The sequence below is a fragment of the Colletotrichum paranaense genome (assembly GCF_030867605.1).
Source record: "Colletotrichum paranaense strain IMI 384185 chromosome Unknown Scaffold_4.1, whole genome shotgun sequence".
Taxonomy (NCBI): Eukaryota; Fungi; Ascomycota; class Sordariomycetes; order Glomerellales; family Glomerellaceae; genus Colletotrichum; species Colletotrichum paranaense.
In genome coordinates, this window is record NW_026848962.1 from 3,065,188 (window position 1) to 3,092,541 (window position 27,354).

Genomic DNA, 27,354 nt, shown 5'->3' on the forward strand with positions numbered 1-27,354 from the left:
CCATTGATTTATGCTGCTGCCGATGGTTCCACAGGCTTCGTGTATGTCACCTTTTCTACAGCAACATTCTCGTTGCCTTTGTCGTCTTTCCGTAGTTGGTATACGTAGAGAGTAAGAGAAATCCCTTGTACCTGGACTGGCTGTCAGCAAAACAAGTACGACATATGCTTGTCCCCTACTAGATAGCATCCGAGCCGGCCAGCTTGGGGCAATGAATTGGATGCTACTCACGTCCATCAAACAGAAGCTGGGGACGGGCTCCTCCCCGTCTTTGCCCCAGCCCGCGGTGAAGGCGCCCGTGGCGCTGCCTGGGTTGACGAAGAACTTGTCCATGTACTCAAAGGCGTCGAACTTGTGGGTGCCGCCCCAGCAGAGGACGTCGACGTCGAGCTTGTTGGCCTCGGCGAGGAGGAGGTCGGGCTCGTTGGAGACGAGGGTGAAGCCCTCGAGGAAGCCGATGCGCAGGGAGCCGTGGGTGACGACCTGGGTGAGGGGCAGGCTGGTGGCCTCGACGTCGAAGCGGCCCTTTACGATCTTGAGGTCCGGGGCGATGGTGCGGAGGTACTCGTACGTGTGCTTGTCTGTCAAATTGCCCAGGCAGAGGGTCTGGCCGATCTTTCCTGGGGCAAGGAGCTTCTTGAACTGTTGTTTGGGTGTTGTGTGTTAGCTTGCTGAAGCTGTTGTGGGGAGAGGGGAGGGGAGAGGGAACCGGGCCAAGCGGGGAGAAGGTGTGTACCTTTGGGGGGATATCGAGGGCGCGATCTGGGATGTGGAGGTCACCAATAACTAGAATTAAGAACGCCATGTTGACGGGGGACGTGAAGGTGGTGATTGATAAGAGCGCCGGGGATTCAGGAGCTGCCTGCTGTGAGACCTAGAGTTGCGCGGCCGATTCGAAGGTCCGCGGGCCGGGGCGGTTCCGGCTGAGGGTGTCGGTGGATCGCTGAAACGATGCGACGATGGTCTATGTAGCTCTGGCAGCCAGGTATTGAATTGGCCGTCTCTTGATCTGACGTAGTGATCCTCGATAAGGTAGCTTCGCTGTGTCGGCTCGGTGTATGTAGCTCATGATGCACCGCCGCTGCGACCGCTTTCCCACCTCAGCCTCAGTTGCAACGGTCAAAGTGGGGCTGATTATGGAGGGCAAGCCACAATCTCAAGTGGGATATTCCACAGAAGTGTGGCTCGGTAAGCCTGTTCCAAACTTGGGAAAGCGCCGATGTCGTCCGGTGCCGTCCCCCGAACTCAGGAGGGACGGGAGCTCCTCTTCAGCATGGCTCATGCCATCCAGTCAATGTTATTCGTAATTGCTAGGTGCTCTCAACGTCTCTCGTTTGAACTCGGAGCTCTCCACTCTCCGACGCCAGGACACCGGTAAGAGACACGGCACTCTCCTGACTCGGACTTGAATGCCGAGTTTACTCCTTGTCTTCCCTTTCCCTCAGGCTTCTCTTGCTTGACTTTCACACGCGAAAGTCGACTGTCCGTCTCTCCACGCTCATTGCCTAGTGTGCTCCAGAAAAGCCCCCCAAAGAACCAAAGCACCAAAGCCCAGCCACTTTTAGAGGCGGGGACACATCAGCCAGACAGACAACAGCATTGCGTCTTACAGAAGAAAAAAAAAAATCCAAGGCAAGGATTACTCTATGGCATTGCGTACACTGTTTGCTTTTTATTCACCAAAGGTAGTCTAAACAAGGGGTTCTCAAAAGACTTCGGCCCCGGTATCCGCTCCTTTAAAGTCGTTCTCGGCCTCCTCTTCCTAGACTTGTACTCCCCGCGACGGGACTGATCCGAGCAAAATCGTAAGAGCCCTCACAACTCATTGTTCCTAGACCAATTACATCCTCCATCCGATAAAGACTATCGGCTTACCTCCCGAGGTGTGAATGACGCATAGGCGCACATGCACGTTCCCCTAAGGCGGCTCCAGCTCCCTCTCCGCACGTTGGCGAAGCAGGGGAGAATGCCCCTCCACAACCTTAGCAACCCCTCATCAGCTCGGGTATCGCTCATCTCGAGACACCTGCGACCATCGGAACCTGCGACGACTACATCAACGGCTGTAAGTCCACCCTTTTTTAAATTCGATCTACCCCAGACTAAAACCCCTCCAATTGATAAATCCAACTTTCCTTCTCACACTCACACCATCCATAGGCACGACCAGTTTCCACAATGTCTTCTCAACCACCTCACTCGACCCTCCTCATCCCGGGGCCCATCGAATTCGACGATGCCGTCCTCCAGTCCATGAGCCACTACAGGTCTGAAGTCCTTCTCCCTCCGGCACACCCTCCGTCTCCACCGGATGCCCTCCCGGTATACCCAGAACACCATGCTGACCTACACCCGTCTCCAGTGAGAGCCATGTCGGTCCCGGTTTCGTAAACACCTTTGGCGAGACGCTGTCTATGCTGCGCCAGCTCTTCATCACCAAGGACCCCTCAGCGCAACCCTTTGTCATCTCTGGCTCCGGTACCCTCGGCTGGGACCTCGTTGCCGCCAACCTCGTCGAGGCCGGTGAGGACGTCCTTGTCCTCGCCACCGGCTACTTCAGCAATGGCTTCACGGACTGCTTCAAGACCTACGGCGCCAACGTCACCGAGCTGAGAGCCCCCGTCGGATCCCGCCCCCAGCTGCCCGAGATCGAGAAGGCCCTGTCCGAGAAGAAGTACAAGGTCCTGACCGTCACCCACGTCGATACGTCCACCGCCGTGCTGAGTGAGCTCAAGGAGTTGACCGCCTTGGTCAAGAAGGTCTCCCCCGAGACCCTTGTCATCGTCGACGGTGTCTGCAGTGTCGGCGTTGAGGAGATACAGTTTGACGAGTGGAAGCTCGATGGTGTCATTACCGCCAGTCAAAAGGCTATTGGCGTCCCTGCCGGTCTGTCGATTTCCATGTTCAGCGGTGCGGCCATGAAGGCGTTTGCCCAGCGCAAGACTCCCCCGGCGTCGTACTTTGCTTCGTTCAAGAACTGGACCCCTGGTAAGTATCGCGGCGCACAATCCGAGTGGGATCTCGATCGCTAATCAAGTCACAAGTTATGCAAAACTACGAGGCCAAGAAGCCCTCTTACTTTGCGACACCCTCGCCCCAACTGATTCACGCCCTGCACACCGGCCTCACCCAGATCCTCTCCAAGCCCCTTTCCGAGCGGTTCGCCAGGCACAAGGAGGTTTCCGACAAGGTCAAGAAGGCTGTCGCAGACCTTGGACTGAAGCAGGTTGCCGCCAACCCCGACGACCAGGCCCACGGCATGACCGCCATCTACCTCCCCGACAGCGTCAAGGCGACCGACGTGCTGCCTAGCCTCGCCAAGAAGGGCATCATTTTCGCCGGCGGTATTCACAAGGAGATTCAGCCCAAGTACATCCGTTTCGGACACATGGGTGTCAGCGTGACAGACCCCAACCGCAAGGATATCGACAATGCGATCAAGGCTTTGCAGGACAGTTTGTTTGAAGTTGGCTACAAAAAGGAGTAGAGACAAGGGGTTTGGGTTGTATAGACTGGCTGAGCCCGAGCAATTATATGTTTATTAGATCTGGCATGGCTTCTTCTGATCAAAGTATGAGGAAGAAAGAAATGAAAGCTGAAACAAATTTGTAGAAAGTCACAATGATGGCCAGGGCAAGCGGCGCTTAATGTGATTAGTTGGCAAAAGTCTAAGTGTGATGGGCAACGGTTCGTTCTCATGGGCTCATTGTAAACAGGGGTCCACAGGTCAGGCGCGCGTTATTGATATGTCAGCTACCTTGTGAAGTTGTTTGCCTGTCAGGCTACAATGAGGTTGGATCATCTTCCGCGATGAACGAGTGAATAACATGGCCAATAAGTCAATAATTTGGTGTAATTTAGCATTGATTGCCCCTTCGTTCTTGTTAAATAGGGTATCTCATTAGTCTCAGAATACCTTCTTGAATGTCCCGTTAGTTTTATTAGACTTTATACTTCCTCGATATTTGGGGGAACATGAAAGATGCCTCGCCAAGCTACATTTGTCGGACGCTTCGCCGTGTTATTCTCCGAGGTAAGGCGATACTGTATAAAGGTACTGTAGGGCAGGTGGGGGTGAGGAGTGGCTTTGTACCAGTACATTACTTGGACTCACTGACTGAGTGATGATGGGGATGATGGGTGGCCAGCTCGGAAGGAAATCTAACCAACAAGAGGGGCTGCCGAGTGGAAAAGGAAAGGCCGATTCCATGCGCCACTGCAATTTCATACGCGCTTCGGCCGATGCAGATGAAGAGGAGGTGTAAGTAGCCGGCCGGGAAGGCAAGGTGAAGAGAAGGTTGCGGAAAGGTGAGCTGTCGGTGTGGACATGCCACCGATGACGCGCATCGGTGGTGCACTGTCAAAGTGGCAGTAGCTGTCACGCTGTCTGGTTGCTAGGTGAGGTTGACCTGACAGGGTTCAACGCGCCAGGTGAGCGCAGGTGGAAAAGAGGGGTGCTGTGCAGCAGCAACATCGACACCTCTTCTCTTAGTGCCTTTGGGAGCACTGAGCACCACGGTACACTTCTGCCTATCCGTACCTTCCGTGCCTACCTACCTATAGGTAGGTATCTCACCTTAGGTGACCGGGACTGTGTAAGGTCCAGTGCTTTAGGTAGAAAGGTACCTCGGGCGGAGATGGAAACACAAGTTTTCCACTGAAGAAACGAAAAGAGGTAAAGTGCAGGGCTGGTGCAGGCCCAAGCTTCGCAGCTGCCCTGTAGTAATTAGGCACGGTGACTTGTAAATTGGAGACCAAAAGGTCGGTAAAGAGCGTGAGGAAACACTGACCCGTAGGTGGACTGCTCGTTGCCGTGGGCGTGGGGAGGCACTGGGAGGTAAGGTATCACTACCTGTGGCTGGTGGAGTTAGCGGGCGGCTGACAAAATTGATTGTCCCCCGCCATCCGCCTCTTTTGCTCTCTCGATAACCAACCTATCCTCGCCTTCACGCCAGGCAGACTTCCCTCACCTCCCACCTCTCTGCCGCTCTCCTTCTCTCTTCCAATTGCACAAATCTTCCTCGCGAACAACATACGAACTCGTCCTTCTTTGCTGCATCAGCCGTAGCGCTCGTATACCGATCCCCAAAAACCCCCCCGCGACCGCGCCATCGCTTTCGCCCCCGCCTGCCCTCCTCCTGACTTTGGGGAGAGTTGTGCCGCGACCAGATTCCCCCTCACTACCGTTGCTGCGTCTTGCGATCGAGATCGACCTGTCGTCCACCACACCCCGCCCCCCGTACCGCACCACCAGCGATGGCTATCACGATCCCGGAGCTGGACGAGATCGTCCGCTCCTTCTACGAGGGCCGTGGAGAACAGGTGCGCTGCAGTTTTCTGCCCCGGCTCCGTCTGAGATTTTTGGCCGAGGCTGACCGATGATTCTGTCAATATAGCAAAAGCAAGCGCAAGCAACGCTTAACCAGGTACGCGACCAACACCACCTCGTTCACATGGGCCATGGCCTCAGTCTCTAACACGATTCCTGCTGCAGTTCAAGGAAGACCAAGATTCCTGGCTTCTTGTCGACAAGATCCTCGCCGAAGCGACCCACCCTCAAACAAAGTGTATGTTGGGCGCGAACCACCAAGACGACGGGGTGCAAAACAGCTGACGATTCTTTAGTTTTGGGATTGCAGGTGCTTGATAATGTTATTATGACAAGATGGAAGGTTCTGCCTAGAGACCAGTGCCAAGGTTCGTGGGTTTGCCTCTACTTCCCATACTCCTACTGACAATGCTCAGGCATCCGCAACTTCGTCGTGCAGTTCATTATCCAGTGCTCGAGCTCCGAAGAATCGATGAAGGAACAGAAGATCCTGTTGAACAAGCTCAACATCGTCCTCATCTCGATCCTGAAGCAAGAATGGCCTCACAACTGGCCCACGTTCATCAACGAGATTATCACGTCGTGCCACTCCAGTCTGTCCATTTGCGAGAACAACATGGTCATTCTGCGCCTGCTGTCCGAGGAGGTATTCGACTACTCCGCCGAGCAAATGACATCCACCAAGACCCGGAATCTGAAGACCACCATGTGCGCCGAGTTTTCTCAAATCTTCACCCTCTGCCAGGAGGTCCTGAACACCGCCGATCAGCCGAGCCTGGTCAAGGCCACCCTCGAGACATTATTGCGCTTCTGCAACTGGATTCCTCTCGGTTACATCTTCGAGACGCCGCTCATCGACACCTTGCGTACACGATTTTTGCCCGTTCCCGAGTTCCGCAACATCGCTCTGCAGTGTTTGACCGAGATTGGCGGTCTGCAAACTGGTGGGCCCGGCCAGCCTAATTCTTACGATGAGCAGCTGGTCAAGATGTTCACCGAGGTGCTAACGACCATCGCCACCATCATTCCCATCACCCTCGACCTTAAGTCGACATACAGCCAAAGCAACTCCAGAGATCAGGGGTTCATTCAGAACTTGGCTCTTTTCCTGTGCAATTTCTTCGGCATGCACCTGAATGTGAGACGACGCTCTCTTGCTGCTGTCATCTTGATGCTAACAACTCGCAGCTCATTGAGAACTTGCCGAACCGGGACTTCCTTACTCACGGTCATTATTACCTAATTCGCGTATCCCAGATCAACGACCGCGAGATCTTCAAGATCTGTCTTGACTACTGGCTCAAGCTCGTCAACGAGCTCTACGATGAGATGCAGCAACTCCCCATGACTGAGCTCAACCCCTTGATGGGCATGGCCGGTGGCATGTCTGGAGGCGGCGCGCCGAACCCGTCGCTGCTCAACAACTACCCGCTTCGTAAGCACAAGTACAACGAGGTCCTTTCCAACCTTCGCACCGTCATGATTGAGAAGATGGTCCGTCCTGAGGAGGTCCTCATTGTCGAGAACGATGAGGGAGAAATCGTCCGCGAGTTCGTCAAGGAGAGCGACACAGTCCAGCTTTACAAGACCATCAGAGAGTGCTTGGTGTACCTAACGCACTTGGACGTTGTGGACACTGAGAACATCATGACGGAGAAGCTCGCCCGGCAGGTCGATGGCAGCGAGTGGTCATGGCACAACTGCAACGTTCTTTGCTGGGCCATCGGTTCGATTTCCCTGGCCATGAACGAGGAGACTGAGAAGAGATTCCTGGTCACTGTCATTAAGGATCTTTTGGGCCTCACCGAGATGAAGCGTGGCAAGGACAACAAGGCCGTCGTCGCCTCCAACATCATGTACATTGTTGGACAATACCCCCGGTTTTTGAAGGCGCACTGGAAGTTCCTCAAGACTGTCGTCAATAAGCTCTTCGAGTTCATGCACGAGTCGCATGAGGGTACGTCTCCCCGAACCCTGTCTATGAATCTAATGCTGACTCCTCGCAGGTGTCCAGGACATGGCTTGCGATACCTTCATCAAGATCGCGAGACAGTGCCGTCGCCACTTCGTTGCTCTGCAGCCCAGTGAGCAGGAGCCCTTCATTGAGGAGATTGTTCGCAACATGCACAAGATCACCTGCGATCTCTCGCCTCAGCAAGTGCACACTTTCTACGAGGCCTGCGGTTACATGGTGGCTGCCCAGGGCAACAAGCACCAGCAGGAGCGTCTACTCAGCGATTTGATGGCCATTCCGAACGCGGCGTGGGATGAGATTATCAAGCAGGCCCGGGTCAACCCCGTCATTCTTCAAGATGCCGAGACGATTAAGGTTATTGGCAACATCATGAAGACGAACGTCTCCGCTTGCACATCCATCGGCCCGTACTTTTACCCCCAGATTGGTCGCATCTTCCTCGATATGCTGCAGATGTACCGTGCTACCAGTGAACTGATTTCCGAGGCTGTCCAAAAGCAGGGTGAGTCTGCACATGCAACGAAGCAAATAGTCTCGTGACTGACATTTCACAGGCGAGATTGCTACCAAGATGCCGCATGTCCGTGGACTGCGTACCATCAAGAAGGAGATTCTCAAGCTCGTTGAGACGTACGTTGAGAAGGCCGAGGATCTGCAATCTGTGCGCCAACAGATGGTTCCTCCCCTGCTTGAGTCCATCTTGATCGACTACAACCGCAACGTGCCGGGAGCCCGTGACGCCGAAGTCCTCAAGGCCATGTCTGCGATTATCACCAAGCTTTCCACTTTGATGGAGGACCAGGTCCCGAACATCATGGAGAATGTCTTCGAGTGCACTCTGGACATGATCAACAAGGACTTCTCTGAATTCCCTGAGCACCGTGTCGAGTTCTTCAACCTTCTTCGCGCGATCAACCTTCACTGCTTCCCGGCGCTGTTGAAGCTTGATAACCGCCAGTTCAAGTTCGTCATCGACTCGTGTTCATGGGCATTCAAGCACGATAACCGTGATGTGGAGGCTGCTGGACTTAACATGTGCTTGGAGCTCATCAACAACATTGCGGAGAAGACTGATGTGCAGACGGCCAACGCCTTCTTCCAGCAGTTCTTCATCACCATCCTGCAGGACGTCTTCTTCGTTCTCACTGACAACGACCACAAGGCCGGTTTCAAGACTCAGTCTATGGTTTTGATGAGGATGTTCTACTTTGTGGAGCCTGCCGACGGAAGCGCAGCCAAGATCCAGGGCCCGATTTACAGCCCCGACCAGGCGGCGGCTGGCACCTCCAACAAGGAGTTCCTCGCTAACTTCGTGGCTAACTTGCTTCGTGGTGCCTTCCCCAACCTGCAACCGTGAGTACCAACAAGAAAGTACGGCATGACGAATGCTAACATGATATCCAGAGCTCAAATCCAGACCTTTGTCGAGGGCCTGTTCACATTGAACACCCAGTACGACAAGTTCCGTCTCAACCTGCGTGACTTCCTCATCTCCCTGAAGGAGTTCGCTGGCGACAATGCGGAACTATTCCAGGTCGAGAAGGAGCAGCAGGAGCGGGACGCCAAGGCGGCGGACCTCGAGCGCCGTGGCAAGGTTGGCGGTCTGCTGAAGCCCTCTGAGCTAGAGGATGACGAGTTGTGACTTGCTCAAGAGTTACGAACCGAGTATGCCCCGAAAAGGAACCTCGAGAGCGCAGACAATGCGACGAGAGTTTTCAAGGGACAGGATATTTTCGATGAGTGGGAGCTCTACGGGCTCTGACCAGAAGCCATGCGTCACGGACTAGAGCACGACTCGCCAATCCCTGGCTCTGCGGCCCACAACCGCCCGCTCATTCTGTAGTGATACCATGGATAGATGACATGACGATTGCAGGATAACCTTTCACCGCTTTGAGGCCCCCTGGCGTTGACACAGACGGGGCCGTTTTATTTCATTTCACTCATCTGGCAACGGAAAATGGTGAGGAGGGCGACTTGGTGCCTAGTCTTTTCCCTCTGGGAGAGGACTGTATCTTGAAACCTTCCCGTGAGGCGAGTAGAGGAAATGACGGATGGAGAAGGAGTAAATCAAAACAAAAGCTATACATGCGGCCAAGGCGAAAGACCCATCTTAGTGGTAGAAAGCTTGTTATGTAGGCAAATCAACAGATAGATAACACGTCTTTCGTGCATTCCGGACCTCAATTTGCTTCGTGATGCGCTCCTGAGTCAACGACTTTTGGTGGCGCTCAAGGAAATCGTTTTCTGGCAAAAATGCGGTAATGAAACCTCAGTCAGCAGCGCAATAGCGTTAGTCACCATTTGATAGATGACATGTGCTGTGCCTGCGTTTGTGAACCTTTTGAAACTTTGACCGTCACTAAAGCACCAAAATCCTTTCCCGGCGTAATCCAATGCACTTCCGATTTTGGCAAAGAGATACCTGAGAGCCTAGTCGATAGTCGTGATGGTGTAGTTCTGGCACGGACTCATAGCCCCCGAGGACGACTGGCGTTGATGACTTCAATCGTGGCTGAAAAGCTTGATTATTACTCGCCTTTATTCTACCCCGGCCTTGAGTCCTCCCACTTGTGACTCATTCCATTCAATTGATGATTTCTTGGATAACAAGGTAATTGGAGGCACAAGAACTGATCGGGTTTGATGGTGATATAAAGGCAGGTGGTTGACAGGATACTTTACCTCTCACTGCCTTGCCTCTATTCTCACCATTCCTGGATACTATGGCTACTATCACCTTCTTCTTGTACAAGATATACAAGATAGGTTACTCTCTCCACATCTTGGTCTTCAATCAGTACTGTTCAAGAGACGAAGTTGAGAGACGATAATAAAGGTAGCGGTTATCATAACGGAGAAGATATTCAGAGAGGCCTTGGCCGAGTCCGCAGAAACGGCAATTATTTTGTGGGTCAAGATACCATAACAACCAATCATAGTGCTCCATTCACACATCCCACCCACCTCAATCTTTTTTTTTCCTTACCAGTCGCCTTCGACGCTGTGAGTGAGAGACTCACCCTTCTTCCAGTGAGTCTCTTCCAGTGAGTCTCATCAACTTTCACGCCTCAACATGGCCCGCATCAGCCTCCGGTCCGGTCTCGACCGTGACGTATATCAGATTGTAAAAAAGCTGGAGGACGAGAGGGAAGGAGAGTGGCAGGCGAAGAAGAGCAAGGACAGGGACGGCGGCGCCAAGAGAAAGAGACCGCCACGGTTGACAGTAACGGCGATATACGAGTCGATTAAAAAGTCGAATTCAAGTCTGAGCCGACAAAAGAGGAAACCACTGGAGGACGCGATTGAGAGGGTTCTGGATTTCCGCAAGGAAGAAGAGGCCGAATCTGAGGACAGCGACGACTTGTTGGAGCAGGCTGAAGAATACAAAGTGAGTTTTACCTTCCGTCTCCTTCACATGACGTTCCCTTTTTTTCTGACACCACCTCCCTTTTCATAGCCGGAAGATCGATTTCTTCTCAACAGACAAATGACGAAGCACTGGAACGTCGCTCCGGCGGTGCCCACTGCCCAGGGGTCAGACGGCAAAAGCACCAAGAAACGCCGCATCTCACCTGAGCCCGAGGCTGCCAACGGCAATGGCAACAGTAACGGCACCGGCACCGGTAATGTCAGCGACGCCTCGGCCATTGTCTCCAAGTCGTCAAAGTTCAAGACGGGCGACGCTTCAGAGACCGCTCAGGCGGCCGTCACGAAGAAGGCGCTCAAGGCGGCCAAGTACGGCCCCGAGCAGATCCCTCCGGGTTCGGTCGTTCTCGGCGGCGTGCGTGGCATCATCGAGGAGCTGCAGCGGTACGTCTTTGCGCGCGCGCGGAAGCCGGAGGATTTCGCATGCTTTGGAGAGCAGCCGATGGGAATCCTCATCTCAGGACCCCCGGGCACGGGCAAGCAGTCTCTCGTGCGGTCGCTTTCTTGGAGGACGAGGACGCCTGTTATCTCTATCGGGCGATACCTTAGCGAGACGCGGTCGCCTGAGAAAGTGAGCAAGATTTTCACCGACGTGCTGGACGAGGCGAAGAAGATTGCGCCGTGCGTCGTCCTGTTCGACCACCTGGATGAGTACATGGTCAAGTCGGGCAACAGCCACAGCGAGTTCGACCATGAGGTAATTTCACAGCTCAAGCTCGGTCTCCGGCGCTTGCGAGACTGGGAGCGTGAGGGGCAACGGGTGGTGATCGTGGGCACGACGAGTAAGCTCGAGCTCGTCGACCCGACGCTGCGGAGACCAGACTACTTTGCGCAGACCATCACGGTCAAGGTGCCCAACACGGACGCCCGAGAGGAGATCTTCAAGGCCCTGACAAGAGAGCTCGACATACCCTCCGAAGTCGACTTCCAGGCCCTCGCCGTCCGCACGCACGGCTTCGTCGGCGACGATATCCGCGCCGTGATCCAGGTCGCCAACCGCAAGGCCAGCGACCGCTTCATGGACGTAGAAGAGGCGCGCGCCAGGAACACCATCCAGGCCGAGAGAATGGATACGGAGAGCTCCTTCTCGCACGCGGATAACGCCGCCCGCGACCTCGACGACGCCTGCCTGTGGTACGACTATATCGAGCACCCATCCTACACGACCCCGACGCGCGTCCACGTAAGCCAGCAGGACTTTGTCGACGCCATCGCCGAGCACACCCCTTACATGCGCCGCGAAGGCTTCAGCTCCATCCCCAGCACCTCCTGGTCCGAAGTCGGCGCCCTGCACTCCGTCCGCGCCGCCTTCCAGGTCTCCATTGTCCGACGCATCAAGGAACCCCTACTCTTCCAGAAATTCGGCAAGCAGCGGCCCGCGGGCGTGCTCCTCTTCGGCCCCCCCGGCTGCGGCAAGACGCTCGTCGCAAAGGCCGTCGCCAACGACGCGCAGGCGAGCTTCATCCTCATCAAGGGCCCCGAGCTGCTCAACAAGTACGTGGGCGAGTCGGAGCGCGCGATCCGCGAGCTGTTCACGAGGGCGAAATCCTGCGCGCCGTGCATCCTCTTCTTTGACGAGATGGATTCGCTCGTGCCCAAGCGGGAGAACACCACCACCGAGGCGGGCGCCCGCGTCGTCAACGCGCTGCTTGCGGAGCTCGACGGCGCCGGGGATAGGGGTGAGGTCTATGTTATCGGCACGAGTAACCGGCCCGACATGATTGACCCGGCCATCTTGCGCCCCGGACGTCTTGACAAGCTGCTGTTTGTGGATTTGCCTACCGAGGACGAGCGCGTCGATATCTTGAGGACGATTGTGCGCAACGGCATCGGTGGAGGAGTGCAGCCAGAAGGCCAGGGTGACGGTGATAACGACGTCGTGGACGTTGAGGCGATTGCGCGGGATAAGCGGTGTGCCGGTTTCAGCGGTGCGGATCTGTACGGCTTGTATAAGAACGCGCTGGACGAATGTGTTTTGCGGTACGAGGGCGGAGAGCCGGCGTTGATCAAGAGTGATTGGGAGGCTGCGCTGAGCAAGACGAAGCCGAGTGTGCCGAACCCGGAGACGTATAGGAGGCTGGCGAATAAGTTGCATCATCAGACGTGAGGAAGGGCAAGGATAGGTCTAGAGGTGGACTGTTAGACGAAGAAAAGTTGACTGATAGAGAAAAGTTGAGTTTGTCTTTTCATTGCTGCATTTGTTATTTGGGGGGTTCTGGTGTCTTTTAGAGAGCAATTGGGCTCATATCATGGGTCCTCTCCCATATGGTTAGGTACCTCAGATACTGAAGGAAGCCGAGTGAAAGTCTCGACTGTATTGTTGAACATCTATTCCAAGAATTTGGCCAAGCTACGTACACTTCGTGTAGACGAGCGAACTGCCGAGCCTCCCTCTACATGGCTTGTCCTCATCTCATGGCTATTGCTCAAACATCTCATCGCAACTGTTATAAACAAGATCTTCGTATTACCTCTCCGCCACCATCTTGGATCTCATGGCATGGGAATAAGAAAAGCAGCAGACATTGAACATAGCTTGAGTCAGAGAAGGAGCCAACACCATCACCAGAGGCGATGAAAACACCAGGGCCGGACCCAGCACCCTACTCACCCGCGCTTCTCCTACCCCCCCAAAAAAAACCCATAAACGCCAATAAAAAAAGGGATGCCACAAGATTCATACTAAGCCAGCGACCCCTTTACAATAAGAACTGAATGTGATGACAAAAATGAGCTGTCTGTGGCATTATGTAGGACTACCAATTTTTATGAGCACAACTCTACTCGAACTTGCAACCCTTGCGGGACCCATCACGCTTTTTGCTGTTCCGTCACTAGGTCATGTACACATCAGACGCTGCTCATACCCTTCCTCGAAGTTTTCTCGCCTATGGAGCTTTAGGGCTGGCGGGGAAGGTGTGATGGTGGATGTGCCTGCTTATTCTGTCTGGGAAGGCTGCTGGTCGGCACTTGCCCTCTGAATACGATCAAACGTTGTGGGAATGAGAGTAAGTCAATATCAATTCAGTCTCTACCTATTCAATGTCTTGAATATCTTTACATGAGGTAAAGTAAGTTAATTCTTTACCGGCTGGTTTTAGCTAGTAGCTGAAGGCTTGGTCGATATACTTTCATAACCTTATGACAGGGGATGAACCTCGAGAGCATAGCAGTCGTCACTGATTATCGTAAAAGCATAGAGAAAGTAGTTAGGGAGTAATGATTTGGGTTTGTATGGCTAACTGGGATAGCCGGCAGGTGTGGTTATCGTGAACAGTACCTAGGTAGAGATTGGGGTCAAATCAAAAAAAAGTCAACAAACAATGGACCGATCGAAGGATCGAACATGGACCCCGAAATAAACCGGAAACTTCACGGTTCAACCGGGGCCTCTACAGCTCAGGACCCCTCGACCATACGGCCCATTGCTTGTTGGTGATATCTAGAGATGATTCACTTCTCATAAGGGGCGGGAGCGGCCAATGAGGAAAGCCCCAGGCACAGGTTTCTGCCTCTATACCAGGCCGGATGCAAGATGGGCTGCATGAAGCGGTCTATATAATCTAAGTAGGTTTTGATCCAGTGACCTAGAGTGTTAGAAAGCCGATGTTGGAAACGTTCTTCAGGACTTAAGGGGTGTGCGAAATAAAGACGGTTTTGACGATAGCTTCAATTGCACGTCGTTGTTTGGTCACCCATCGGCCAGATGTTCTATGAGATTTTCAGTACATATGAAAATTGCATTTACTCTCCTTTCTCTCCCGACTCCAAGTCGTCAACGATGGTCTATACGGGGCAGACGGACGTACTAGGGATTCCAAGATTGGGCAGACATGCACACCACATTCAGACGTACAGACCTTCTGGGAATTACTTAGTAAACCGAATGTTTCCAAGCACGAGAAAGTGATTTCGATCACCTTTTGGCCTGTTCTTATTGTGTGTTAAGACATCATCTCGGACTTGCTATCTGGTTGCAAGACTACTCGTAGAATAGGTAGCTGTAGCAAGAACCAGGGGCTGAGCGCACGTTCAGTGTCAATCGCATCCCCAACACTTACCATTTACCTCATCTAAGACCTCGCTCTTTGAAGATTCAACTGGACAATAAATAAGATGATAGTTCAACGCAAGTGTCGGGGAAAGTCCTCCTGCGGACGACGACGATCGCGTGATTGGGTCCAGACTCACTGACCACTGAGAGTGGAGAAGTGACAGTCGTCGACACCGGTCGGGGGCATGCAGAAGATTATACTTTTTCTGATGCTTGCAGAACGACTGCTTGAGCCGCAACGACCTTCAAAAACCGCTATTTTGGAACAATTGACCGACCTTTTCCCGTTGCATCCCGTAACACGTTCCTGACATTCATGATTCGGTGACAGGACAGGACCTATGACGAGGTGCCAGGATGACAACACAGAGCGAGTCATCTGACTGGCTGAAGGGGACAGAGTGGCCGCACTACTGCACCACCTGAGTAAGCAGGTTTTTTTTTTTCTTTTTTGGCCCCGGCCAGCTCCGGGTCACAAGGCGCGCCAGATCTGACATCATGGACACGGTAATGATTTGCAGGCACGGATGCTACAGGAACAATCAAGAATGGCACGCGCATGTGTCTGTGGCGTTTGTTTCGCAAAATGAAATTTGTTGTATTACAACCGTCTTTGAAAGGGGAGAATTTTCGAGAGAAAACGGGCTTGTTCAGTGAAGCCCCCAAAACACACTGTTCTAGAGTGGTCTATTGGTACAAAACGCAAATCGCCAGTTCGTCTAATGCAATCCTATCGTTACACATCAATCCATCTATTTGGTGACATCCTTGAGGTAGCTGTCGTCATGGTCAGTGAGTGAGTCTTGAGTGAGATGTTGAGTGACAGTGAAAACGTACGCAATGAGGTCGTTGCGGTCCTTCTCCTTCTTGAGACCACCGAACGCCATCTTGGTGCCGGGAATGTACTTCTTGGGGTTCTCGAGGTACTCGAACTGTACGAAGGCTCATGGTTAGCAGAGCAATGAATTTGAACGTCGTCGGAAGAGCTTACAAGAGTCTGGTCGTTCCACTCGATACCCTTCTTCTTGTTGGCGTCGGTGTAGGAGTAACCCTCGACGGAACCGGTCTTGCGGCCCCAAAGGCCGTGCAGAGCAGGGCCGATCTTGTTGCCGCCGTCGGCCTCGACGGTGTGGCACTGAGCGCAACGGGTCTTGAAGAGGTTGGCACCCTTCTTAGCGTCACCTAGATTCCTCGAGGTCAGTTCACTGGTCTGGGTAGGTGATGTGTATTCCGCGACACATTTCGTTGTTCGCTTGGATTAAGACCCGATGAGAGCCCGGCCGCCCGTAGTGAGCACTCGTCGTGAGCGTATACGCTGCTTCGCCGCCCCTGTCGACGCCTTCTTGTGTCTCGCTCATCGGGCCCCTGTTTTTTGCCCCATCAAGCGAGATGCCAGGAAATTGGCGCAAGATGTCGGAGGTGCTAGGAGAAACGAATCGCTGAGGACGAAGGTGTCGCACGAGGTGAAATCGAAGCCGAATTGGCCCGCGAAGCAGTTCCGAACCGATCGAGACTCAGCGAGGGTAACTTCGCTGCTCAATGGCTCGTGGCGGATTGAGGCGCTCGGAGGGTTGGACAATCATCGGGGATCCGCAAAGCAAAGCGAAAACGGACGGAGAGGACGGCGCGCGCGCGTGAGGTGAGAGAGACTTACCACCAGCCATTTTGACGGATTATAGGATAATTAAAAGGATTTGAAAAGGGGTATCAGGTAGAAGGTGCAAAAGAAGAATGTCTTTTGCAGGTCGTCAAGTAGGTCGTTTGGGGTGTAGATGGTTGAGAGTGAGGAATGGAGGAAGAAGGGGGAGAGAAAAACTTTTAGAATCGGATCGGACCAAGTAAAGAAAAAGACGAGACGACAGTACGGCAAAAAAAGGCTATCCGATTTTAATTATGACAACAACCCGGCGGAAAGGCACCTGGCGACGTACCCAGCACACGCCGCAACGAGAGAAAAAAGCCTGGAATGAGCTCACTGAACCTGGGTACCGCGGCGCACAAGCCACACGGTGTGGCGACGCGACCGCCAATCAGATGTGCAGCATTGGTCAGAAGGTGATGCGTCCGGGGGTCGCTACCCGGGCAAAACCGGATACTGCTCCCGGAAGAACGCTTTCTCCGCTGCGCCTCGGTGTTTTGGTGACGGGACCAGCTCGCTTTTTGGCAGGAGTGCCAGGTCAACGACTCAACCAACGGGGCGGCGCGGCGGGCCAGCGGGGACCTTTGTCGGTGTCCCTGCCACTAGCATTTTTTTTGGTCTTTTATCTCTCACTTGGTCCTCTTAGGCTGTCGCCAACATCCCGTTTGCCGAGCTTCGACTGGGATTCCTAAATCTGCCCATATCCGTGCTTTCTGGCCTCTTTCACCTCGGCGTCTGTCTGTTCCAGATCCCGAACTGTCAATCTTGCAGCCAATAATAGCTGTAGTGTTAATGCTGATGCTGCTACACACGAGACAGAGTAGCCGTATGGTCATCGCGATCGTCCATTGAAGTGAGCAAGGGTGGTTTTTCCTATGGGTCAGGTACGTACCCGTACATGCGCCCAGATGCGCGACGGGGGTAGTTCGGCGACCCTTTAGCTTCCAGCCTCTCATCATACCTTACCTGAGCTCCACTGTAACTTTTTGGAGCAGAGAAATTCTTCTGGAGCTTCCATTTTTCCAGCCCCGACCGATCCTGCCGGCGCGCACCTGATGATCCCGTTGATCCATACCAGAGCCTCAATGACGCTGTGAAACAGACGCCTGACCCCCGAAAGTCTAAACCATCGCCGTCCAGGTGACCTACTTTGTTCCTTGACCGCCGTCCTTCGCAACGTCGGCAAACATCGGGCAAGGCAACGTTGTGAGGGTCCAGCACCGTTCCTTTGCCGCCGCTGCTTTTATAGTGGCAAACCAACAACATCAATGACGACCTCGGCCACAACCCTCCTCCCCAGGTTCCTCCTCCCGGCCTTGAGCCCCATGTGGCGCGTAGCAGCGACCTCTACCGGCCGGCCGGCCGTAACGGGGGCCTCGGCGGCGCTCCGCCGGAACGCGGTGTGGACGATTCGGTACGCCTCGTCCAAGCCGACAAAGGCGGGCCAGAAGGGACCCCTCATCCTCGAGAAGCCGGCCAAGTTCAACCCGCCCTCCCACGGCGCCCGGTTGCCCAAGAACAATGGCCCGAAGCACTATGGCGGTCCGCTCAGCAACCAGGAAGTCCGCGCCCAGCGCACACGCGAGTATCCCGGCATGATGGCTCCCGAGGGGACGTGGGCGCATTGGTTCTTCAACAGCCGCAAAGTCCACCTCTTCATCTCCCTGGTCAGTAGAACTCAGTGTTCCTCCACTGGCAGGAACACACATATGCGGGCCGTAGCTTGTTTGGACCAATGGGTTTAGCTAACATTGGATCCTCTAGGGAACACTCACGACGCTGGCCATCTCGACGTTGGTCCTCAACTTTTCCCAGACATCCCCGTTCAAGCACCTCCTGCCCCCCGCCTCCGAGTTCTGGAGCAGCCCCATCCAGTTCATCCGCACATGGGTACATGTGATGCAGCTCCACGAGCGCGACCGTAACGAAAAGGCCATTGCCGCGCACTCGCGCCACACCGACGACGTCGCGAAGCGTCAGTACTACCGCAAGGTCCACGGACTGGACAAGGAGAACCCCATTGCCAACTTTTTGGGCATGAAGGAAGAGTCGGAGGAGGACAAGGCTGTGGCCGCTGCCGCGATGGAGGCCTCCCCCGTGGCTGGAGACGCCGAGGCGACGGCACCTGCAGAGAACGAGCAGAGGAAGAAGTGGCTTGGCATCTTCTAATTAAGATAAGAGAAGAGGAACCCATCCATGTGTAAGATGTAACGGGGGATGAGCACGCTATTTTTGTAATATACCCTCCACCGAACCATGTACAACATGACATTACAAACCAGAACCGCCAATTGGTATCATGACTTTTGTCTTTCCGTTGCCCATCCTGACATATCGCAAAACATTAAACCCCTTTCTCAAGCCCTAGAGATCGAACCCTTAGGCCAGCTCTACCGCGGCAATCGCCTCCAGCACCTCGTCCGCGACGCCCCCCTTCTCCAGAACCTTGGAGATCATCCCCTCAATCACGTGTACCTTGGTACCTCCTATAGGCGGCTTCCAAACTCCCTCCGCGGCCTGTCCCTGCGCAGCCGCCGGGACTGCCGGTGCCTTTGACGGTGTGCCCGCAAGACCGGTAGCCGGATTCACAGAGTTGGGCACGCCGGGCGCCGTCAACCTCGAAGGCGGGTCGACCGTCCGCACGGAGAGCAGCTTCAGCTGGCGACCGTCGACGTCCATTCCGCCAATCGAAGCGGCTGTCTTCTCCTCAGCGACCGAGACCGCCAACGCCGACTCCGCGACGGCGAGCTCCTCGCGCGCGGGGTCGAAGATGACGTTGCCGCCGACGGCGATGACGAGCAGTGTTATGGGCGGGCGCGAGCCGCCGTTGACTGGTGCGCTGCCGTCGCGGGGGTACAGGAACGTCGAGGCCTGCCAGTCGTCGTCGAACATGGGGTCTTCGTCGCCCTCTGACTTGAGGCGCGGGAGGCGGGTTGCGAGGAGCGAGAGGTGGGTTGTGAGTGAGAGGAGGGGCAGCGGGTAGGATAGAGGCGGGGAGATGAGGAGGATCTATTGGGATAGTGTGTTAGCGTCTAGTCTTCAAAGAGACAACGGTGTGTCTGTGTGTGTTGGAGGAGGAGATTGGGGGACAAACGTCTAGGTAGAGCTTCCAGTGGAACCGACTGTTGATCCGTAGCTTCTTGGTAAACTCTCCGTCAGCGAGCAACGCTTCGCTGAGCATGTTGGCAAGGAAAACAGTCGCGGCGTCGTCCTCCCTGGAGGCCGGGATCTCGACCGTTATCTCGAGCCAGTCATTGTTGCCCTTGACCACCTCCTTCTTGCCCGCGTCTTTCCTCGTCTCTGGAGACTCCTCGCCGTCTACGTCTGCGCCAAACGGGCTGGCCGTCTTCTCGATCTCCGCCTTGACGCCTACGATGGCCTCCGTGCCATCGGAGAAGCAGATGCGCGCGCTGCCGTTGGTGCCGGGAAGGATGCCCGTCTCTGCGGTCAGGGGGCGGAACTGGTTTGCCTTGCGGCCGTCTGGGCGGATGGGCGGCGTGAGGGAGAGGGTCGAGTGGAGGTAGGCGAGCTCTGCCGGGGAGAGCAGAACCTGCTGTGCAGACGCCATTGCTTTCTCTAGGTGTGGGGTTTTTTCTCTGTTTTCGTCCCTGTTCGCAGACTGGGTATAGTACTCGCGGAGTTTCGTGTAGTTCCTGGTCGAGCTTGCAACAGCTCAATGTCTCGTCAATTGGTCGTGGTTTCAGGGAAGCTCGATTCTTTTGGCGGGATGTGGTCGCAAAAAGTTGGTAGGATTTGGGCTTTCTACCGAGCAAAGTCAAGGGAAGCAGGGGTTTTTTTATGGTGGGGTCCGCGGGGTGTGGGGCCGGCCGGTGCGAGCTGTCCGGATCGGTGGTTGTGGCGTGAGCTGTGGCTTGAACGGACGTCCACGATCAACGGCTTTACACGGGTTGAGCTTCACACGTCCACGTTCTTACCTCCAATATACCCACTTGGACGAATTCATTCTCGCATTATAATTGAGGAAATATTGAAGACCAGGGAGCGTCTGCACTCCGCTCAAGTGAGCACTTAGAGACGCGCCTGCGGGGAGGAACATTCAACACAAAACATGGAGTTTGGATCTTCAGCTCTACGGATGATCACCATACAGCTTCTTTCCAAAGTTTCTACTTTAACATATCTCTATACCGCACTGCTTGGCTTAACTTCATGTTATCATGCTATCTTTGTCCACTAGGATCGAGACGGGATTGCCAGTCCCAAAAGCATCTAATCGATCCTACGAAAATGGCTCTGATGTCTGAAGGCTAAGAACTCTTTTATAAAGTCCCAGGAGCTTATTTACATATAGGTCTTTAGATATCACTTTTGCGTAAGATCTTTGAATAGTTCTGAAGATGTACTTGGCACCCGTCAAACACGAATTCATGGCGCTTGTCGGGCTCTCACTTCCACAATACGGCCACTCAGTCTAGGCTTTGAGAGCCATAGTATGATAACGCCGGTCAACGTATCCTATTCCGTTAATCTTGGGCTCATGCCAGACTGTTCCAGTTCTCAATTCGGTTGTTGCCATGGGCATGGCATAGCGCCATTCAAGATCGCCCATATCAGATCGCAGAGAAGACACCACCCTCAAAGGAAAAGAAATCTCGAAAATTGCCAACGACATTGGAGAAAACCCGTCATATGCGACGAAGTTGATGAAGCAACAGATTTCTATTCCATATCCTTGCTGGTCGTGCCTGCTATCTCATCTAATCTACTCGGAAACCTTCATTTACAGTTGGCAGCCGACTCAGACAGAGCTTAAGAAGTGATAGCGACTGGGAGATCTGAGCCACCAAACTATGAACGATCTACTTCAAAGATAATTCATAAGAGTATACGTGCGGTATGTAAACTCTCATGAAAGCTGCAGGGAGCTGTCACCATGGAATACGATGCATTGTCTATCCTAGGGTTACGAGCCAAGACTTGAATTCGTTTTCCCCTCGATTCACTCACGATATCTACACTATGCCAATGCTTCTCTACATTTAACTCTATGTGAACGGCTAGTGAGACACAGCTTTGTGCTCGCCAATATTCGAGTAATAGTTCCTACTCATTGATTCGCTTTCCCGATGATCTCTTGATACTCAGATATACCGGACTAAGTACCATAGCTATGGAGAGAATATCTACGTGATCATGCCTACTCCCAGAGAAGGATGGAACAGCTCCTCGATCGGATAAACTGCAGCAGTCGAGTAATTGAACCACTGCAAGTGACTTCAAAGGTCGCGATTGCCTCCCTACTACTTCTCCAATAGCGTGCGTGATTAGGAAGTTTGAATCTCTCTCAGTGGTACTAGTTGAACAGTACAATACCTCTCACGTTTGGGAATGTTCACTGGGACTTACTTTTCTTCTCGTCATGTCGGGGCTTTCCCACACTCTTGCTTTCTCCCTTTTCTAGCCTCAAGAATCTGATGCGCATCCATGACGACGACACCAGAGGCCCGAAGCGACTGGGGAGACTCTTCCCGCCGCTCTACGAAGCGACGTATATGCAGCTGAAGTGAAACAGAAATTAAGGCTAGCTATAAGTCTCTTGCGAACATTAACACCGGAGGTAACTTGTCATCATCGTAGACACTTCAGTCAAGCATTTGCACAGCCAAGCTGAGAAAGCGTTGTCTTTGCCACGGAAAAGAAAAAAGAAGGAAAGAGCCCCAGATAGCCAATTGCAACTCACCTTCCCTTGCCATCCTCGTTGCTGTCAGCAGTCATCAAACCCTCAACCCCCACGCTGGACGAAGCTATTCCAGGCTAATGTCTAATTCACTTCACACTCCTTCCAGAGCGTGTCTGTATCTCGACGAGCCGCCTCTACGTTGACCCTCCCTCCATCGCTTACAAGGCACATCCAGTAGCCAAATTCATGCGGTAGAAGACATTCAGCTGTGGAGTTCCATCCTTGTCATCGACGAAGTATCTTCTCGATTCCACGATAACTCTGGAGCAAACCCCGAGCTCCAATGGCCGTCATCCCCCGGCAGGGTCTGATCTAGGCCCTCGATCATGCAAAGCCGGTCTAACGGAGAGACGTGACGGAGGCCTGCGCTTTCATCTGAGAAGGGAGGTCACACCTATGATGGAGATGGAAACACCCACAGTCGAGTATTGCATGATCGTGGCGCATCATCTGTCGAGTGACTGCAACTGTACAGGTAGAGGGATAGAGTGAGACGCCATGGGTAGGTCTCTGCCCTCAAGTCTTGTATTTATGCCAGTCGGCGCGGTGCAGGTTCGTGCGACATGCCAACTTGTCTTCCCGCCATCCATGAACACTCACTCCGAGCTCCTAATTCCAGCATGTGAACATGTCTTCAGGGGCTGTTCACTCACTCGCAAAGGAACCCGAATCAGTCTCTGCGAGATTGCGTGAGTTTGCCAATATGGCACCATGAATGATAGAGGACAGGCAGCCTTCCAGACGCATAGGTGGTCATATCGCTTACTGGATTCGAGACCCAGAAGACCACAGTATTCGAATTGTTTCTGTTTCGTCACCGTGATGCTTACAAGAGAATCTCCCCCGCAGCTAGACAAGGGGGAGGAATTCTTCGCACTCACCAACATGGACAAATTTGAGAGAGCTGGAAAAAAGTCTCTCCAACAAACAAAAGAACCCTAGTAAAAACCCCGAAATCTATGACCCGTACGATCTTCACCCCTGGCGCCATCTAGATTGCCCGACCATCGCTTCACCCATCCCCGACGTCGACGTGTGAGTACACTAACGAACATCCAAAATTGCACTCCTTAGTCCTCCTCCGAGGCTGATCTCCTCCCTCAGATGGCACTCGGCAGCCAGACCGATCTGTCTCTAACCGAGATACGCTTCCTTCATCGTGATGAGACCTGCATGAAGAAAACGATCCGGTCGATTCGTGGAGCACAACGCGTGTACGGGTCTCTCCGCTCTTGCGCGTTCACACTAGGAGATGTACGTCCAGCTGCTCTACCTATCCCAACTGCACAGCAGCAGAAATCCTTGCTCGCCGGAGAGTAAGCCATCACGCCAAAAGGCCTCACGGTCCACGGATGCTGGCATTCTCGACGCGATCTCCCGTCTCTCCCCTCATCGTCGGCATAGCTGAAAGGCGTCTCGGTGGCCTTGCACGACCCAGAGGCTAGGCAAGCCGAGCTGGTTTGATGCGCGGGCACCCGCATCCTCGTCCCATCCTCAGCAGACCGAAAGGCAAGGGAGAAGAAGCGCCGCCACAGCTCGCCGCCGTGCTATCATCCCCGAATCGAAAGCTGCGACCTCCCGTCTTTTGCTTCCTGATATTCCAGGTAGCCGTAGCTTAGCTTCTTCCCCTCCTCCTCCAAAACATCAAGCACCGAGCTCCCCCATCGCTCCACATCCCACCGGTGTGGAGCCCAGCTCCCGCGCCGGAGGCTCGCCTTACCGGCCAGCAACATGCGGGCATGGCATGGCGTGGAGAGAGAAAGAAAAAGAAAGCCCGGAGACGGGGGGACCCTCATCGGTGAAGATTGGCAGTCTGTGCGACAGCTCACCGGCTGTTTCCGTCCCAATCCGTGCTTTCTTTTTCCTCTCAAATTCTCAATTCTTGTTTCTCCCCAACCAACTGCCGTTGTGAATCCAGAAAGTCGAGCGCCATGGCAAAAAAAAGTGCCAACTTGCCAAGGGGTGTATGATGTATCACCTCCGAGACGCCCCCGGTCTCTGTTTCTTTGCAAACTCCCATCGACCATACCAGTATCTTGCCCGCGGCCGCAGCCCCTGCGCGCCCCTGACTCTGGGCTCCTTCTCAAATTCTCACAACTTCAAAGCCGTGTCTACCCATCTGGACAAGATCAGCAATCTGTATCAAATAGCCGGTTAATGTCCGTTAGAAACAAGAGCTCAAGGGGTGTGTTTTTCTTCACTGATCAACAAACCCCGAACTCCTGTCCACCTCGAACAGGGGGGGCAGTGAGATGACAGGGGAAGTAGAGTATGAACGGACGGTCTAGGCCCGGCGGCTCGGGAGATGGACGGGTTCTATTGATTGGATCCCCCAAACAAAATTCCGTGGTTCCTCGCCGTTAGGTCCGGCCGGGGCCTTGCAAGGCAGGCCGCAAGAGAGATAGAGAGAGGGGGATCGCGCGCCCGTCGCGGACGGAATCCGGCCCAAATTTCAGAGGAATCCCCATTCCCCAATGAAAGCTCGCTGACAGCTGCCAGGGCTCTCATCCTACCCCCCGGTAGCCCAGAAATGAGCCTCAAGATGAAATGATGAAAAGCAGTGTTGGTGATCTGTAAGCCAACCAACAATAGCTCGACAGCGCCCGCTCTCGAGCGAGAACTGGACTGCATTAGCAAGGATCGATTCCCCTTGACCTTGGTCCCAGCCAGAGGGAAATGCCCCTGGCAGATTCGGCAGGAAACGAAATAGCAAAAAGAAATGCCGAAGCAGGAACGAAGATGACCACCTCTCATTGGACTGCTGACCGGGTTTTACCTCCTTATTCGCCAGGGCTGGACCGGCTCACGGCTCACCTGGCTCGGTGACCTTTTCCCCCACTAACCCATCATGGATCAAAGATGGAGGGGTGTTTTCTGCGATAAGAAATATCCCGTGAGGCTGGCTGACCCGACGGTGAGATGATGGTTGCCTCTTGCGAAAGAAAAAGCAGGTTGAGAGCAAGAAAGTTTCTGCTTCATCAGGAGGACGATGGCTAAGGGCCAGGTGAGTCAGAATCGGTTCTATCGTTTCCCAAAGAGGTGTGTATGAGAGACCACCAGCAACACATAAGCCGCCTGCCTTGTCATCAGCCCCCTTCCTGCGCCTTTCCTGCTCACGGTGTGGCCCGGTCAGCCCGGTCTGATGCAGGCCACACCTTGAGTAGTCCAAGTCGGGACAGCACCAAGCCGGAGAGGGGAGCCCACAGGCGTGGAACGGCTGGATGTGGACGTGAGTGTAGGAAGAATCTTAGCTGAGCGTCTATTGTGTGTACTTTTGCCCCTACATTGGCTTGGGTGGCGAGAAGGAGAAGGAGATGGAAGGAGGAGGAGGCCGCAGAGGGAAATGACCCTACCCTGCACTTGGCTCTGGGAGGCAAGATGGGCTGTTGAATGTTTGGCGTCGAGTGACTGAGTGACTGGTCGACGATGGCTGCACAGTTGAAATGGAGGGGTCGCAACCACCACACACAAGATTGGTGCAGAAGTATGGGAGGCAAGCCCGGCGCGAGGGTGTCTGCAAGGTCTAGTCCCCCCTTTCTCCTCACCCTCTCTCCCTACCTAGAAATGGGACGACAGTGGTGTCGATGGTCGGAGTTCGATGGTGGTGGCCGGGAATCTGCACACTCGTGCATCCCGTCACAGATGCGTGCCTCTCCTTTGGGACAGAGCGTGGGAGGAGGAGAAGGGGGGAACAGGCCACATGGCGCCGTGGGCAGAATAGATAGCTAGTTCAAGACAAAGCTGAAGGCTCTTTTGGAGCGGACCTTCTTCTCACTCTCGTCGACCGGCGATGGTTGCTTGGTGGCGTTAGACTTGTCATTTCCTCTTGCTTTTCGATTTTAGTCTAAGCACTTGGTTGTCTGCATATCGGCGTGGTTTCCAAGCAAGGGGCGAAGGAGAATGGTTCGATTGGACTTGGATGAGTGAGGATGGTCTCTCGTTCATGCTTCTTGTCTTCCTTTCCTTGTTATTGTACGCTACCGAGACGCTGAGAGAGAGATTGTTTGACCTTTCGCCACAAGAAGAGAAAACACGCCCACGAAAGAAGAAGAAAGCTGAGACTTACGAGGCCAACGGCGTCGAAGCGACCCTGCGGCGCGTGGGTTCGCGTTCCAGACGGGACACCACCCAACGGCATCTTAACACCGGAACCGTTTGAAAAGAATGGGCAGACTAATACCTCCATAGCAGAAGCGAGATGCAATACATGCCACTTGTAAAGTTGTAGATCCATAGCTTCACACCAGCAGTCGATCAACGTAAGTTACGTAACATTCACAGCCCGCAAGGCGAAAAAAATAAAAGCCTCAAGGAGAGGATGACCAGAGAGATGGTGTCGTCTATCACGATGTTTCCGAGACATTGCAACGCCCTCTCAATTTCCAAAGGCATACCTACCATCTTCGAATAGGCGCAGCTGATTAGGCCCAGGCGGTTGAGACGGAACCAAAGGCACGTACTCCTTTTCGCCTGCTACGACCCTACGATCCTACTACCCCAACCTCACTTTCATTTCGTCGACGGGGGGCAGGCAAAATGCAGGACAACTCTTGCGTAACTCCAAAAAATTGTGAGATGATATGAACGTATAGCACGATCACCGGCAGGCTCAAGGACCATTAAAGAAGTGATGAATGATTGGATACTCGCCGCTGTCGTCAGTTCTAGCCTCTAGGCCTCTGCAACCCTCCCTTCCCCCTCACAAAAGTTGACAGTCCTCGGAGGGCGCTGCCAGGGTATCACGGACCAACTGCGATCCGAGGGTTACGAGCCTCCCGAGCTCTCACCAGTGACCGGACCCATCATTGCCTTGCCTGCCTGTCTGCCTGCCCCAGAAACAGTCAGGACTGCGGTACCATTCGTGTAACACCAAATCCCGAACCCCTCTCGCCCAAAGCATGTCGAAATAACTGAGCGATGGACAACTCGCCCCCCTCATTCGAGCCGACTTGACGTTTCGAGTAACGTGAAAATGACATAGATAACAAGAGTTATCAGCTGGATGATAATGGCTCGAAGACCATGCACGAAAAAGAGTCCCACAATGCCAAACTACCCGCATATCAAGTTCCTATCAACAAGGTGTCGCAGACCGAGACAAGTTTGTTTACTGCCCGCAGTCCAGTCCCACACAAAAAACGCAACGCCCGCCCGCTTGCCGCCGTCGCACCCCGCAACTTTTGTCAGTTATCACGACCGTTGCGTCAGATAGTCCTAGTCATAGCAC

The 27,354-nt window shown here is 53.9% G+C and overlaps 10 protein-coding genes across 10 annotated transcripts; 7 read left to right on the forward strand and 3 right to left on the reverse strand.

Moving 5' to 3' along the window:
- Window positions 1-8: 8 nt before the first annotated feature.
- CPAR01_06033 (MJ0936 family phosphodiesterase) lies at window positions 9-805 on the reverse strand (the record flags this gene model as incomplete). The annotated part of the gene is made up of 3 exons (XM_060490307.1): window positions 9-131; window positions 232-642; window positions 737-805. 3 exons carry the CDS (start codon window positions 803-805, stop codon window positions 9-11), a joined length of 603 nt encoding a protein of 200 aa, XP_060351773.1.
- Window positions 806-2,178: 1,373 nt separating this feature from the next.
- On the forward strand, window positions 2,179-3,487 carry CPAR01_06034 (alanine-glyoxylate aminotransferase; the record flags this gene model as incomplete). Its single annotated transcript, XM_060490308.1, has 3 exons — window positions 2,179-2,267; window positions 2,363-2,988; window positions 3,045-3,487. 3 exons carry the CDS (start codon window positions 2,179-2,181, stop codon window positions 3,485-3,487), a joined length of 1,158 nt encoding a protein of 385 aa, XP_060351774.1.
- A 1,769-nt stretch (window positions 3,488-5,256) lies between these two features.
- On the forward strand, window positions 5,257-8,946 carry CPAR01_06035 (uncharacterized protein; the record flags this gene model as incomplete). The annotated part of the gene is made up of 9 exons (XM_060490309.1): window positions 5,257-5,322; window positions 5,397-5,426; window positions 5,495-5,567; window positions 5,626-5,697; window positions 5,746-6,467; window positions 6,518-7,286; window positions 7,336-7,806; window positions 7,859-8,657; window positions 8,709-8,946. 9 exons carry the CDS (start codon window positions 5,257-5,259, stop codon window positions 8,944-8,946), a joined length of 3,240 nt encoding a protein of 1,079 aa, XP_060351775.1.
- Window positions 8,947-10,380: 1,434 nt separating this feature from the next.
- On the forward strand, window positions 10,381-12,840 carry CPAR01_06036 (ATPase; the record flags this gene model as incomplete). Its single annotated transcript, XM_060490310.1, has 2 exons — window positions 10,381-10,695; window positions 10,765-12,840. 2 exons carry the CDS (start codon window positions 10,381-10,383, stop codon window positions 12,838-12,840), a joined length of 2,391 nt encoding a protein of 796 aa, XP_060351776.1.
- Window positions 12,841-15,539: 2,699 nt separating this feature from the next.
- On the reverse strand, window positions 15,540-16,451 carry CPAR01_06037 (cytochrome c; the record flags this gene model as incomplete). Its single annotated transcript, XM_060490311.1, has 4 exons — window positions 15,540-15,564; window positions 15,625-15,719; window positions 15,779-15,969; window positions 16,442-16,451. 4 exons carry the CDS (start codon window positions 16,449-16,451, stop codon window positions 15,540-15,542), a joined length of 321 nt encoding a protein of 106 aa, XP_060351777.1.
- Window positions 16,452-16,821: 370 nt separating this feature from the next.
- Window positions 16,822-17,118, forward strand: CPAR01_06038 (uncharacterized protein; the record flags this gene model as incomplete). The annotated part of the gene is made up of 1 exon (XM_060490312.1): window positions 16,822-17,118. The coding sequence occupies one exon, from the start codon at window positions 16,822-16,824 to the stop codon at window positions 17,116-17,118; it is 297 nt and encodes a 98-aa protein (XP_060351778.1).
- Window positions 17,119-17,694: 576 nt separating this feature from the next.
- Window positions 17,695-18,595, forward strand: CPAR01_06039 (uncharacterized protein; the record flags this gene model as incomplete). Its single annotated transcript, XM_060490313.1, has 2 exons — window positions 17,695-18,093; window positions 18,191-18,595. The coding sequence occupies 2 exons, from the start codon at window positions 17,695-17,697 to the stop codon at window positions 18,593-18,595; spliced, it is 804 nt and encodes a 267-aa protein (XP_060351779.1).
- Window positions 18,596-18,805: 210 nt separating this feature from the next.
- Window positions 18,806-19,994, reverse strand: CPAR01_06040 (3' exoribonuclease family protein; the record flags this gene model as incomplete). Its single annotated transcript, XM_060490314.1, has 2 exons — window positions 18,806-19,435; window positions 19,521-19,994. 2 exons carry the CDS (start codon window positions 19,992-19,994, stop codon window positions 18,806-18,808), a joined length of 1,104 nt encoding a protein of 367 aa, XP_060351780.1.
- Window positions 19,995-26,046: 6,052 nt separating this feature from the next.
- On the forward strand, window positions 26,047-26,286 carry CPAR01_06041 (uncharacterized protein; the record flags this gene model as incomplete). The annotated part of the gene is made up of 1 exon (XM_060490315.1): window positions 26,047-26,286. One exon carries the CDS (start codon window positions 26,047-26,049, stop codon window positions 26,284-26,286), a length of 240 nt encoding a protein of 79 aa, XP_060351781.1.
- Window positions 26,287-27,171: 885 nt separating this feature from the next.
- Window positions 27,172-27,339, forward strand: CPAR01_06042 (uncharacterized protein; the record flags this gene model as incomplete). Its single annotated transcript, XM_060490316.1, has 1 exon — window positions 27,172-27,339. One exon carries the CDS (start codon window positions 27,172-27,174, stop codon window positions 27,337-27,339), a length of 168 nt encoding a protein of 55 aa, XP_060351782.1.
- Window positions 27,340-27,354: the final 15 nt, after the last annotated feature.